At 45.6% G+C, this 12532-nt stretch overlaps 1 protein-coding gene across 2 annotated transcripts in view; it reads right to left on the reverse strand.

The window, feature by feature from the left end:
* The window catches only part of C10H16orf96 (chromosome 10 C16orf96 homolog), a 212007-nt gene extending 202814 nt beyond the window's left edge, over positions 1 to 9193 (reverse strand). For both annotated transcript variants that reach the window (XM_069210372.1, XM_069210371.1), the window contains exon 1: positions 7103 to 9193. In XM_069210372.1, the coding sequence (XP_069066473.1) occupies positions 7103 to 7507 (405 nt within the window). In that variant the 5' untranslated portion in view covers positions 7508 to 9193. The remainder of the gene's footprint in view (positions 1 to 7102) is intronic.
* Between the last annotated feature and the right edge of the window lie 3339 nt (positions 9194 to 12532).

Here is a 12532-nt window from a genome sequence, read left to right on the forward strand (position 1 = left end):
ATTAGCCAGCACTTTTGTCAGGACCTTAACATCCACGTTTTGCAGGGATATTGACCTTTCCAAGTAATCCTATTGGTGTGTGATGTTTGATATTCCCATCATTTGTCATTGTGGCTAGATGATGATGTGTCTTCAGTTTTTATTTTCTTCATAAAGCACATGCGAAAATTTAAATCACCACCATCTGACTGAGAGGTGGACAGCCATACCACTTTAGACCAACTGAAACACAGGAGAACCTCAGGAATAAAGGAGACCACTGGATTGGCTCCAGCTAAAGGAATGGAAACTTAGAATTTGGTGTAGAACAGGCTTCTCCGCTGAGTAGCCTGTGTGCTACTAGTAGCTATCCTTGAGTAGCTCTCCTGTGTGCAGCTCATCCTACTAAATTAGAAGCATTTGCTAGGCTGCATTATTAAAGTTATACCAAAATTGAAAAGTGTTTGTTCAAATGCACAAATGTGTGTATGTTCAGAAATCATACGATGAAGTTGGAAAAAAATGGCTCAACTTCTAAAATACAAAAGCTGAGTGATAAATCATGTAGCATTGCAGACACGTATTAATAATATTATTAGCTTGGTTCCCAGCAGCATTGCGGCTATGGTTGTTATATATTACATGTGTAAAGAGATTCCAAATTGACAAAGACTTTTTTTTAAGTTACTGGTGGCAACCCTGCCTGATGCACTGCACTGCTGGTAATTTTGCATAGTGTGGCTCTTAATATAATCATGTCTGATATAATAACCATTACGAGGCTAATGATATTAGCAACTTGCCATAAGTTTAATTGAACATAAGTAGCTCTTGTTACAGAAAAGGCTGGAGACCCCATGATATAGAACCTTATACCTGGTGTGAAAAGGCTGAAGAGCTAACCCATGAATGAACCTTCAACGTCTAATCCAACCAGTCAAAAGGGTAAAGAAACAAAGAAGGAGCCCAAAATTAAAGGGGTTAGGGACTGGACCAACATACAGAGGAACAGGATCAATCCTCACATAGTAATGAAAAGGATATCGTTCATGAGGGATGTAACAAAGCATCTGGCTTTGAAGCAGGGTTCCAGCACTAATCAGAGATTTTAGATGCAGACAATTCAAAACTGGTGAATTAAGAGGTTTATTCTTGATGGTAGGGAAAGACTCTGAAGGGCTTTAAGATACTCCTGGCAAAATATGAGTGTACGGTTGACAGGCCACTCACACAAAATCCTGTAATAAGCAGTGTAGGGTTGATCAAGGCCTATTGACAGGTCCTTTTGGTACTTCAGGCAGGGCACAGCGTAGGCCACCTCAAGAAGCACTTGGCAGAAGACCCTGAAAGTCTCAGGTAAAACCATGGTATTAGGACCGAAGGACATGTTGAGAAATGTTTGGTGTAAAACCATGAAGGATCGGATCCCATAGGATGAGACACAACACATGACCCAAGGAAATCCAGGTGAAGTTTAGATCCTGGGCATAGAAATGGGTTATGGTTAACTGAGCTACAAAATAAGCATGTAACAATCACGTTCCTGATCTGCCCAGTAGTTGTACCCATAAATCCTCCTTTAGCGTGATCACTGGGCTGCGGCTTTGTGCTACCCAACTTGTACAGGAGATTGCAGATCCAGCCATATACTTTTTGGGGAAGTCATCTGGAACCTTCTTCCTGGATTTGGCCTTTGAGACAGCTACCACAACCCCTGCTTCTTCCCAGAGTCATGGAGCTTTCTGTGCGCTGACCATGGTAAAATTGGCATCCTGGGATCCTCAGTGGAGTGGAAGAGAGTGACCAGCAATATCTTTCTGGTGGGTACTGTACCAGGTCCTGCTTAGCCCGGGTGGGTTTGTCTGACTGCTCCACTTCGACTTTGCCGATGGGTCAACAACCCAGGAGGTGGCTGTCTCTGGGTAGCTGCAGGACCTGGCTGACTGGCAGGAGATAAGCATCTGCACTGCAACAAAGAGAACCTCTCATGGTGTGTGTGGTGATGATGGGGAAATTCAGCCAATTCTACTTACCACCACTGCAGGCTCCTGTCTAATGCTTTGTTTGCCTGATGAATAGTGGGAACCTCCTTAATGTCAGCAGCTTGACAGACCATGCAGACAAACAGCAGTTCTGTTGTGCAACAGCAGAAGCTCACTCAAATGCTGTCATGTGAGAAGTCACTAGGCTGTTTACACGCTAGAGAGCAGCATGCTTCCTGACTTCTGCAGATTCCCTGCATGTTGTGGTAAAGAATGTGTGAGGCCAACAGGTGGCCAGGGGTTGCCAGGTGTCTGGCGGTGTCAGTGGCACACCACTGCCTCTTGAAGGCTGGAGGGCCTGTGTTGAGTGTGAGCTAGGGACAGGGTTATTTGGGGAAGGCAGCATTCCCTGGCACTATTGATTGGCCTCACAAAAACAGTGCTATTTGTGTGACCACACTGTGATAAAACAACCCATGGTGGAACTTTCATATCCTGTGTCCATCTTGTATGAGTGCCAAAGGTAGATTGTTTCAAAGACATAAAACATCCTTGGCATTGCCAAATTGTGCTGATCCATGGCCCCAATCTACTACCCCTCCTATTTTCTTCCATTCCGTTTGAAGTTGACCCTGTCTAATCCAGCAGCACCATTGATCATTCAGTCTCAATTTCCTCTTCACTTATGCCTCCTCAAAAATGCCTTCAATGTAAACAATTGTGCCCGCTGACATACTTTTAATAATACAGTTTGTGACAATGTGTGTACCTTCCATGCTGACTTGGTTGGCATTTCCTGCACCCCTGCAATAAAGCTCTTTGACTGAGTTTTTCCTTAACACTAAACGTTGGGCCAAGATAGAGGAAAATAACATCACCAAATGCATAACTTAGACAAAGCATGCTTTTATTAAATCTCCTCCTGGAAGTCAGGCACCTGAAGACAGACTTTGCTGGAGTGTATGGCTCCTCATGACCTGAAACTCTCTCTTAGGAAAGTGGTGATCAACATCTCCAAGGCAGTCCTGGACCCAAAAAACTGATCAAATGAATATTGGCCTGAAGCTCCTACACACCTATTTTAGGAAAATTCAAGATTAGGTGGGCACTATTGAATTAGGGGATTTCTAGTGAGGTGACGCAACCTATGAAGACAGAGCAGTCCATCCCAAATGACTCCCAATATCTGCATCAGAAAGTCAAACAAGAAGAGTAACATTCTCAAAGGAAAAATATCCACTTCATAGGCATCCCTGAATGGATCAAGGCTCCCTGCGGTGAACGGGTTACTGAAGTCTGAGAGAAAGCAGCTTGGATGCTTAAGGGGTTATCGTCTTGTTTCTCAAAAGAAGTCACAGGACCCAAGTCCTCCCCAACAACCATCCTGCCATGGGGCTCCTACTAGGTTTTTATCAGTGATTTCATCCTTCAAGCTACTTAGAGTGGAGGCATTGATCAAGTATGAAAAGGCAGTGGTTTTGGTCTTCCTGAACATCACATAGTCCTTCTAGAGGATGTGGGGAAATTTGAATGCTATCAAGGGAAGACCAAGAGAAGATGTTGGTCTGAAATACATTGGGATCTTCCCTGGTAGACTTAGGGTTGCTGATGATGGCAAGTCATGGCACATCTCACTACCACACGAGGTTTGGGACTAGCTACATGGATGGGAAACAAATGGTTGATGAAAGCATGAGGTGATGCTCCCACTCCTGAGCAAAGGGCCAAGCCAGGAACATAGAATCAGAGACTGCTGGTGGATCACGTAACACTGTCGATGCCGGAGAGCGTGCAATGTACCTTCTCTAAACAGACTGTCACTGGCACTGTGATGACCTTAAAGGGGCACATTTCTTGGGGAGGTGCCAGGAGATTTGCTCAAATATATATCATTTTGACAGATCTAATGGTTGAGACATGAGTGGGAAACCTGTTTATGCAATGTTAGTTTGGTTTGAAATACTTGCTCAACTTGAATCACCCTCCTTTGGTTTGACCCTAGCTTTAGCGTTCTGTTCTTTATGTGAGTTCCATCTTCTATAATTTTGGGCGGCAGCCACTTCTTGCAGATTGAGCGGCAAGTAGTTCAGGTGCTGTGCACCTCAGTTAAGGATGTGGGTTGTTTTGAAATGGATTGAAGGAAAATGTGGATTGTGGTTTATGGTTGATATTATTTTGTTATTGTTTTATTGGCTGGGGAACAACTATAGTGTGAATGCACTTTGGGATGATGGGGTTAGAGTGACAGGCAAGACTCTACCTACCTTAAGCGCTGTTTTTAATGATTTGAGAGATACAATAAAGCTGTCAGAAGGTACTTATTCCTGTCACTTTTAAGCATGACAGTGAATTGTGAGGTATAGCAACGTATGTTTGGCAAACCCTAACATTTATGATATACTGGAAACGGCTAGACCCTGATGATTGTGATGCTATGGTGACAGCTAATAGGGGACATCAACAAATTTTATATTTATGTGTTTCTGCCTCCCTTCCCCCGCCCCCTCCAAGCTGGATTCATGGATAATCTTGGAGGGACATTGGCTGACATACCTGACTCACTTGGATGCTGTTTTAATGCCATGGATGTTGACTAAGATAGATCACGTATACATACCTATGTGAGTGGTGGAGCTATTTGTGAGTGCTACAGGGCGAAGGGATATGTGCGACTTTGGCATAGGATTGACAGGCAGTCTTCATTCTTCCACAAAGATTCATAGCACTTTCTCTAGGAAAGTTGACTTGTTCACATGTTTTATACTGATCTCTTCATTAGGAACTTTAAGTTGTCACCTAGGAGAATTTAGGACCATTCACCTTTACAACAAGAGGTAGGGTATACAAATGGAAAGCGTAGGACAGAAAGATGGTTGATGACCTTGCCACTACAGCCACTCTCTTTTTATAGCGGTGAGGAATTTGGTAAAGTTGCGGCTTACTTTGTGGAGGCTTTGACATACTTCATGTGAGGGCAGGTGATGTTCTGCACTTTGTACAAAATCGATTGTAACTCTAAAAATATCAGGGACAAGGACACTGCAGAGGTGGTGGGACAGATGCCTGCAGAAGCCAACAAGCAAGACCGTTGTGCTTTAGAGAGCATGGGTGGAATATAAAGGGCAGTGATGGATATTGCTTCTGCGCATTATCTCAAAAGTGGAAACAAGGCCAGAGTTTGATTGCTTGGGTAACTGGTGTGAAGAGACACTCTGAGGGATTGATTCAGATTCTTTAGTAAAGGTGAGTTTTGATAGTTAAGGGATGGAACATTGTACCAGAATATTGGAAGAGAGCAGTGGCATATTTGCCCTCAAGCATCTTAAAGGATGTTGTCTAGAGTGACCACCTCTCACCATGTAATCACCGACAGTGTTTCCAGTCCTGAACTTTTCACTAGCAAACCACTGCCTTCAGGTTTGTTAGTCTAATTGGTTTGACCAAAGCAAACCAAGACTACAAGATTCAGAAAGCATTAGGAAGACAGAAAAGCCCACGGCTTGAAACTCTGCTCCTAATGATATGACGTCAAGGGGTCACCCCAGTGTGCACATGAGGATATCTAAATAGAACCTTATGGAAGGAAAGAACTGAACGTTGGTTGGGGGGGCAGTTGTTAATGTGGCATGTGGACTTCAGATGACAATGACTAACCTTTCTTGGTTTTTCTCAAGGTTGTAATATTTTGCTTCTTTTACGCGAAATAAAAATATTGAAACATAAAAACATGTTTGAATGAGCTTAGGTTTTTCAACATAAACTCCAACATTGGGATTTGTTGGAATCAAAATCAGGACATATGGAGGTAAGGTACGAGCCCAAGGGGAAAAGGGGATGATGACAGCCAGTTTAAAAATGTGTATTAGGCTCCAAATAAGTGCAGTCCATTGAAGCTTTTGCCTTCCCTGCTCATAATTCTAAGGGCTATTTTGTGACTTTTACTATATTTAAATCATTTTAAAAAAAACTTAACTGAAGCCTTCAGCTAGCTATAATTTACGTAAAATTCAGGGACCAGGACTTCTTTTTTCATCATCAGATTTCGAATCAAAGAAAAATGATAAAGGTAGGAAAGTGAGAAAGAAGAAGAAAGAGGATGATTGGAAAGCAGTGACAAGTTAAAAAGCAGCAATGACAAAAAGTACTTACAAGAGTGGGATAAAAAGACAGAAAGTCGGTGGTGGCGTAAGAAAGAGGCATTAGGTGGAATCAAGACAAGGGCGCCTTATTATTTGGCAATGCCAGTGGTTGACTTTTAAAAAACGTTGGCCTGTGCACTAATTTTTGCAGAAATTAACCACTGGCAGTGTTCCAATGGTTACTATACCTGATAGTGCCAATGATAACAGAAAATCATGACCGTGCCCTGTGGTACTCTAGATGCAGGCCACTGAAGATTCATGACATCCTTGGCTGCCAGTCCAAGGTCCCATGGCAGCCTTTGACACGCTGGCCTTAAATTCCTGACCACTGTCACACTCTACTGCTCTCGTGTTCACCTGTTGGGTGGCCTGCCCATCTTCACTAGAAACTGAAATCATACTGAGCAACATCATCTTTCGGATTCTGGGGGCCATGGGCATGAATGTTTTAGGGTACTATTTTCGGACCAACTTTGAATTTTATTACCCATTTTCTGCTAATTCAAGCCACATGACGCCAAATAATAATGAATTGTATGTTAAAGTTTAAATCAGAAGGACGTACTATAGAGAAATAGTTCACCTTCTAATAGGCACAGTGGAAAGTGGGTGCCCAAAGCAATTGCCCACTTTGCCCATGCTTTAAAATTTATTTTACACTGAGCTACATTACCAAATAAATGATAATTCAATTAGAATAGAGATTTTCCCAATGTGGACATTAAGGGGTTATTCTAACTTTGGAGGAGGTGTTAATCCGTCCCAAAAGTGACGGATTTACCACCAGCCGTATTACGAGTCCATTATATCCTATGGAACTCGTAATACGGCTGGTGGTATATCCGTCACTTTACCGTCACTTTTGGGACGGATTAACACTCCTCCAAAGTTAGAATAACCCCCTAAATCTCATATTAAAACATCCCATAGCCGGTCAATGGCTCTACCACTTCTATAGCTACTAGCTGTGGACACATGACCAGAAGTCACAGTGCCTACCTTGGTCACCCCCTCCTCATTGGCCTCCATCTTCTTGCGGAGCTGCATCAGCTGCCACATCTCCTGCACGGGCTGATGGCTGGCCTGGCTCTGCTCCAGGAGGATGGTGGGCGAGGGCAGCTCGTTCAGGTGCTGCAGCTGGTTCTCCACTCTGGACATCCTGTCCTGCAGCTGGTGGAAGAGGGACTTGGAGCTGTCGCCGCCACCCTTGACAGCGGCATTACCTGGGGGGAGCCTGATGAAGTCCTGCTCATCCTTTGGGATGTCCCGTTGGATGTCGCTCACGTGGAGGTGCTCAAGAAGACCGTGTAGGAGGCAGTGCAGGGCGTTGAAGTTCACTGCGCCCACCTCCGGGGAACCTATGGCAAGGTTCACCAGCTCCTTGAAGGACATGGAGATGCTCATCACTGCGACTTAGAGTTTGGGGATATGGTGAGACTCACTGCAGGGCACCCAAGATAGTGGTAGGTGCAGGCAAGATCACAGTTGACAAGCGGTTTCCATAACAAGAAAAGGTGACAGAGCAACTTCTGACCTCTGCCTTCCTAGGCGCTGATGTTGGTTCTGGAGAAGTGGGTGATTTTCCTGTGAGAAGTATTCTGTAGCCCACCGTCTTGAGATTTCGGGGTGCTTCCTGTTCAGGAGTGCATCTGGAGGTGCTAAATTCAGTCCTGATGTCTTGAAATGGAGGGGGTTCTTACTGAGGAGCTATTGTGACTTTTTAGAAGTTGGAATACTTCTATGAAGCCTCAAATGTTCAATGAGGAACACAAGTACTCAATGATTTCTGGGGTCATTCCATAGTAGCAAGCCTGTGAATGCAAGGAAGAAGCAGTGATGGTGTTACTCCTAAAAAAAAATATTATGAGATCCAATCTGCTATATTGCTGTTGGTCCTCTATCGCAGTCAGTCATAAGGTAACACTTCCTATAATGAGTTTTGAATTGAGTACTATTTAGTTGAAGCAGGCCCTGAGTTGCTTGATTCAGTCATTACCAGAGTGAGTTTAGACGTCAGACTCAAAACTAGAGCATGAGCTCTGAGGTGCTGGCACGAGTCTGAAGGCACTGCAGTGGATCAAGAGGTGCATAAGTACTGAATAATGCTCTGGAGTAGGCTCCGGTTGGAGTGTAGTAGTGCAGAGTGAAGCCTGAGGTACTTCCGTCAGTCCTTAGAAGTTAGTCTAGATGTGCCCACATGAGTGCCTGGGTCCTGGACTGAGGTTTGCAATGTGTGATTGGTTCCAGGGGTGACAGAATGAGCCCTGTGACCTGGAGTGATCTCAGAGTACTCTTTTGGCCCTTGGGTGAGCGATGAGACACTTGATTGAGTCCTAGAACCTGAGTGAGTCCGAAGGTGCTGCGGCCATGAGCGAGTCCTGTAGTCTCTCGGAAAGTGGTAGAGTGCTGACGTGAATCTTTTGGCCCTGAGTGAGTACTTTGGTTTCCACGGGGACTCCTAGGGTGCTGGAATGAGTCCTGAGACACTGGAGTGATTCCTGGGGGTAAGTGAATCCTTGAGTGACGGGGTGAGCCCGAACTTCTTGAGCGAGTCCTCTGGATCCTACAGTGAGTGATGGGATGCTGAGTCCTGTGGTCCCTGCAGTGAGTACCGGGGTTCTGAGTCAGTCCTCTGCCCCCGACAGTGAGTGACGGGGTTCTGAGTGAGTCCTCTGCCCCCTACAGTGAGTGACGGGGTCCTAAGTGAGTCGTGTGGTCCCTACAGTGAGTGACGAGGTTCTGAGTGAGCCCTGTGGTCCCTGCAGTGAGTGACTGGGTTCTGAGTGAGTCCTGTTGTCCCTGCAGTGAGTGACGAGGTTCTGAGTGAGTCCTGTGGCCCCTGCAGTTATTGGGTGGTGCTAGAGTGAGTCCTGAGACACCGGAGGGGTCTTAGCGTGTTGCAGCGGATCCCTCAGTGAGTGAGACCTGAAGTGCCGGAGTGCGTCCCCGGCTGCTTGAGATGTCCTGGAGGTGCACTGAAGCCCTGACTTAAGCCCCGATACCTTGGCGGGAGCCCTGGAGTCCGGGAGACAGTCCTGGAGTGCTGCAGACAGGCTTGAGTGCCCGCAGTGAGCCTTGAAGTGACTCCCGCGGCTCCAACCACGCCTGCGTGACTGAGAAAGTTTCTGCCAGTTGCCTGGACACGGGAACTCCCGTACAGTCCGTCAGTGGCCGAAACACTTGGGCAATGTTTCTCCTAGTTACAGACAACCTGCCTTGTTCGGGACCTGCTCTCAGCGCTGACAAAACACAATAGATAGGAAAAGTAGCCAGGCTGAGCCGGACTCAGCCCCCATAGCGGCCGCCCTCTCAGACATGAGCTCCTGGGGGTGTCACGTTGCACAAAGGCCGAGGATGACAACCACGCTTTGTCCACGAACAATGGGGCAGGTCACTGAAGAGCCGGGTGCCTGAGCCAGTCCGCTGCGTCCTGTCAGAGGAACACAAGCACAGAAGTGACAGCTGGGAAAGGGGCTGCGCAGAAATCCAAAATTCCGAGGCAGACGCTTATAGCAAATGTCTGCACTAAACTGCACCCGAAAGATTCCAGTCAATGAATACAATTCTGGTTTTTCCAGGTGTACCTTTTAATAACCCTCCCTTCCCAGTGTTCACCCGCAGTGTCAGCGAGAATCAAAGACCCCCAGTCGCCGCCTATGAATAGGTTGAAATTCAGCTGTGTGCCTGTATGCTGTGTGCTTAGAAGCTGTGTGTTTTCAAGAGTCAGGTACTGTGAGCTACTGAGTATAGCTGCACCTACATTTAAAAGGCAGTGTACCAGCACTTCTCAGAAGTAGGAGAACTCTTTTAACTGTGGCAGAGTTCTAACAAACAGGTACTTTGATAGTGAGTACCTGATCTTGTATATTTCCATTTCAAGCACTGGATGCACCAGGCATCCTCACTCTGTCCTCGCAAGACTCTGCCATGAGTTGCGTTTTACCTGTTAATAGAATGACGCTTGGTTTTGACATCAATTGTGCTGTGCTCACGCATAGACGCTTTGCTGGGGATTGTCATAAATTTTGTCGTTTGAGATTTCATCAGTGATGTCACCAATGATGTAATTTAACATGTTGTGAGTGATGTCATATGTGAGGCCATAGGCAGTGCAATACAGAAACACAGGTTTTGGTTTGATCACCTATTCCTAACTAACAAATTTCAGTTTTTTTTTAGGTTTTGTTACCTACAATTTAACTACGATTTTTTTGCTGCAATTTCGGGGGTATTTTTTAGACCTCCAATAAGTTCTTATAGCACAGCATATTCCACATAATAAAATTCAGGATTTAGCTGGCAGCAAGGGTCCTACCAGTCAATAGAGAACAGCAGGACTGGGAGATATTAGCAGTCCAGTGTACAGTCTTCTGAGGTACAATAGTCACAACAACTGAGTACATTGTTCCACAGATTGTATTCCTCACACCCAAATAGGGGAGGGCATAGGTCACCTGAGGCATGTCGCTAGTTTGGAGCAAAAGCCCTCACCCACCAATAGATGGCATGCTTCATCATCGGATTTGCTCCTCATGGGGCCGGCCCCCCGCAAGGGGGCTCTTTGGCAGAGATCTTTTTGAATAGTGCCAACACGAACTGGACAAGTGATGTGAATCCTAAGGTGTGGTATGGTGAGCGACTGGAAAGTGTGAGGCTAAGATTGACTATAGGTACTATAGTAACCTTTTACTCTAACCAGCAGTACCTATGTCAAAGTTAAAAACAACAAAGGGGAAAACTACGGAAATAATGTTTATACTTTCTTCTACAAAAATTTGTGTATATAGATACTACCAACTGTTGGTCATCATGTTTCACGCCACAGTAGTCCCTATGAATCAGGTGGTGTTTCTTCAGGACCCACATTTAAAAAAAAAATAACCTAGTCCTCACTAAGAAATGAGTAATATTACTCTCAAACTAGTGATGCTACACATACTTCCTATGTCAGGTAACCATCCTGAAGTAAGGAACAGGCCACTTGGGAAGCTGTGGGCCATTTAGCTCCTGCAAATTTGCTGCTGTGTCAGCTTAAATCCTGAGACCTATCAGTTTGCTGGCCTATGCAAATCTGCCAGGGACAGTCAACCTCTGCTGCACTTGGTTTTTATCCATTCACAGCAGGGGTTGGTCCCAGGGCTTGCCACCATAAGCCACCGACCCTGCTTCACACTGCCTTCAATCATGCACAGTGAAATTGGTTGCCGGGCATAGCCAGGTCTTGTGTCCAACACTCCATGGACATACAACCCCTGCTGCACATGGCCTTTGAGACAGCAGGGTTTGGCTGCTTGCACCCAACCTGCCACAGATGGCCAACATCTGCAGCGCATGGCATTGAGGACAAACAACCATCAATAATGAGAGGGAGGAGCGTTGCATGGATCCATGTCGAAGATATGTTGTACAAAGGAGGCAATGCGTCAGTTGCGAGATGCGGTGAGGCTGTGGTGGGAGGTCCAGTTGCATCGAAATCAAGGATCCTGTTGACAGGGCTTGCGATGCAAAGTCCAGTGTCGGTGTGTGGCAGAGCAGCGGTGATGTGGCAATTCCAATGAGCGGTGAAGCTGCAATGAGGAAGTTAGTTCTCGTTGAGGTTGCCATCATTCGCAGGTCCAGAAGTGTACTGAAGAGGTGATGTCTGAGGTTCAGTACTTATACCCAGTGGTGCTTTTGAATTGGGAGAGACTTCAGAGGCTTGCCTTTGAAGTCCACAGAGGCCCCTACGTCCTGCCCCGGTTCCAGACTCACTACAGGAGTGTATGCAGCCCTTCGTGTGAGGACAGGACACATCCTGGTGTAAGTAAGGATGTGTTCAGCTCCTCTCTCCCATCCTGCCAAGATGGCCCATCAAGTCACACCTAAGCTCCTACTGTGTGTGGCTGTCTAGGGGGAATACACAAAGCCCAACCCCCAACTACCCCAGGCATGTGATCAGAGGCAGGCTGCAGACACCAAATGTCTAAAGCAAGAAAATGCCAATGTTCTAAAAGTGGCATTTTGAAAATGGCAATTTGAAATCCAACTTCACCATAAGTTCGGATTTTAAATTGTGATTCCAGAGACACCAGATTTGAAGGGTTATCTCTTCCCAATTTGGAATTACACTTATGAAGTGTAATAAATTAATCCCAATGTTATCCTATGAGAGAGATAGGCCTGGCAATAGTGAACAATTAATTTGAGAGTTTTTCACTTCCAGGACATGTAAAACCTAAAAGTACATGCCCTGCTTTTTACATACATTGCACCCTGTCCTATGGGTTATCCAGGGCCTAACTGAGGGGTGACTTATATGTGTAAAAGGCAAATGTTTAGGCCTGGCAAAAGGTTTATTTTGCCAGGTTGACATGGCAATGTGAAACTGCCTATACAAGGTCTGCAATGGCAGGCCTGAGACATGGCTAGTTAAATACTACTTAAGTGGGT

This window comes from Pleurodeles waltl, chromosome 10 (assembly GCF_031143425.1).
Source record: "Pleurodeles waltl isolate 20211129_DDA chromosome 10, aPleWal1.hap1.20221129, whole genome shotgun sequence".
In the NCBI taxonomy this organism is placed as follows: domain Eukaryota; kingdom Metazoa; phylum Chordata; class Amphibia; order Caudata; family Salamandridae; genus Pleurodeles; species Pleurodeles waltl.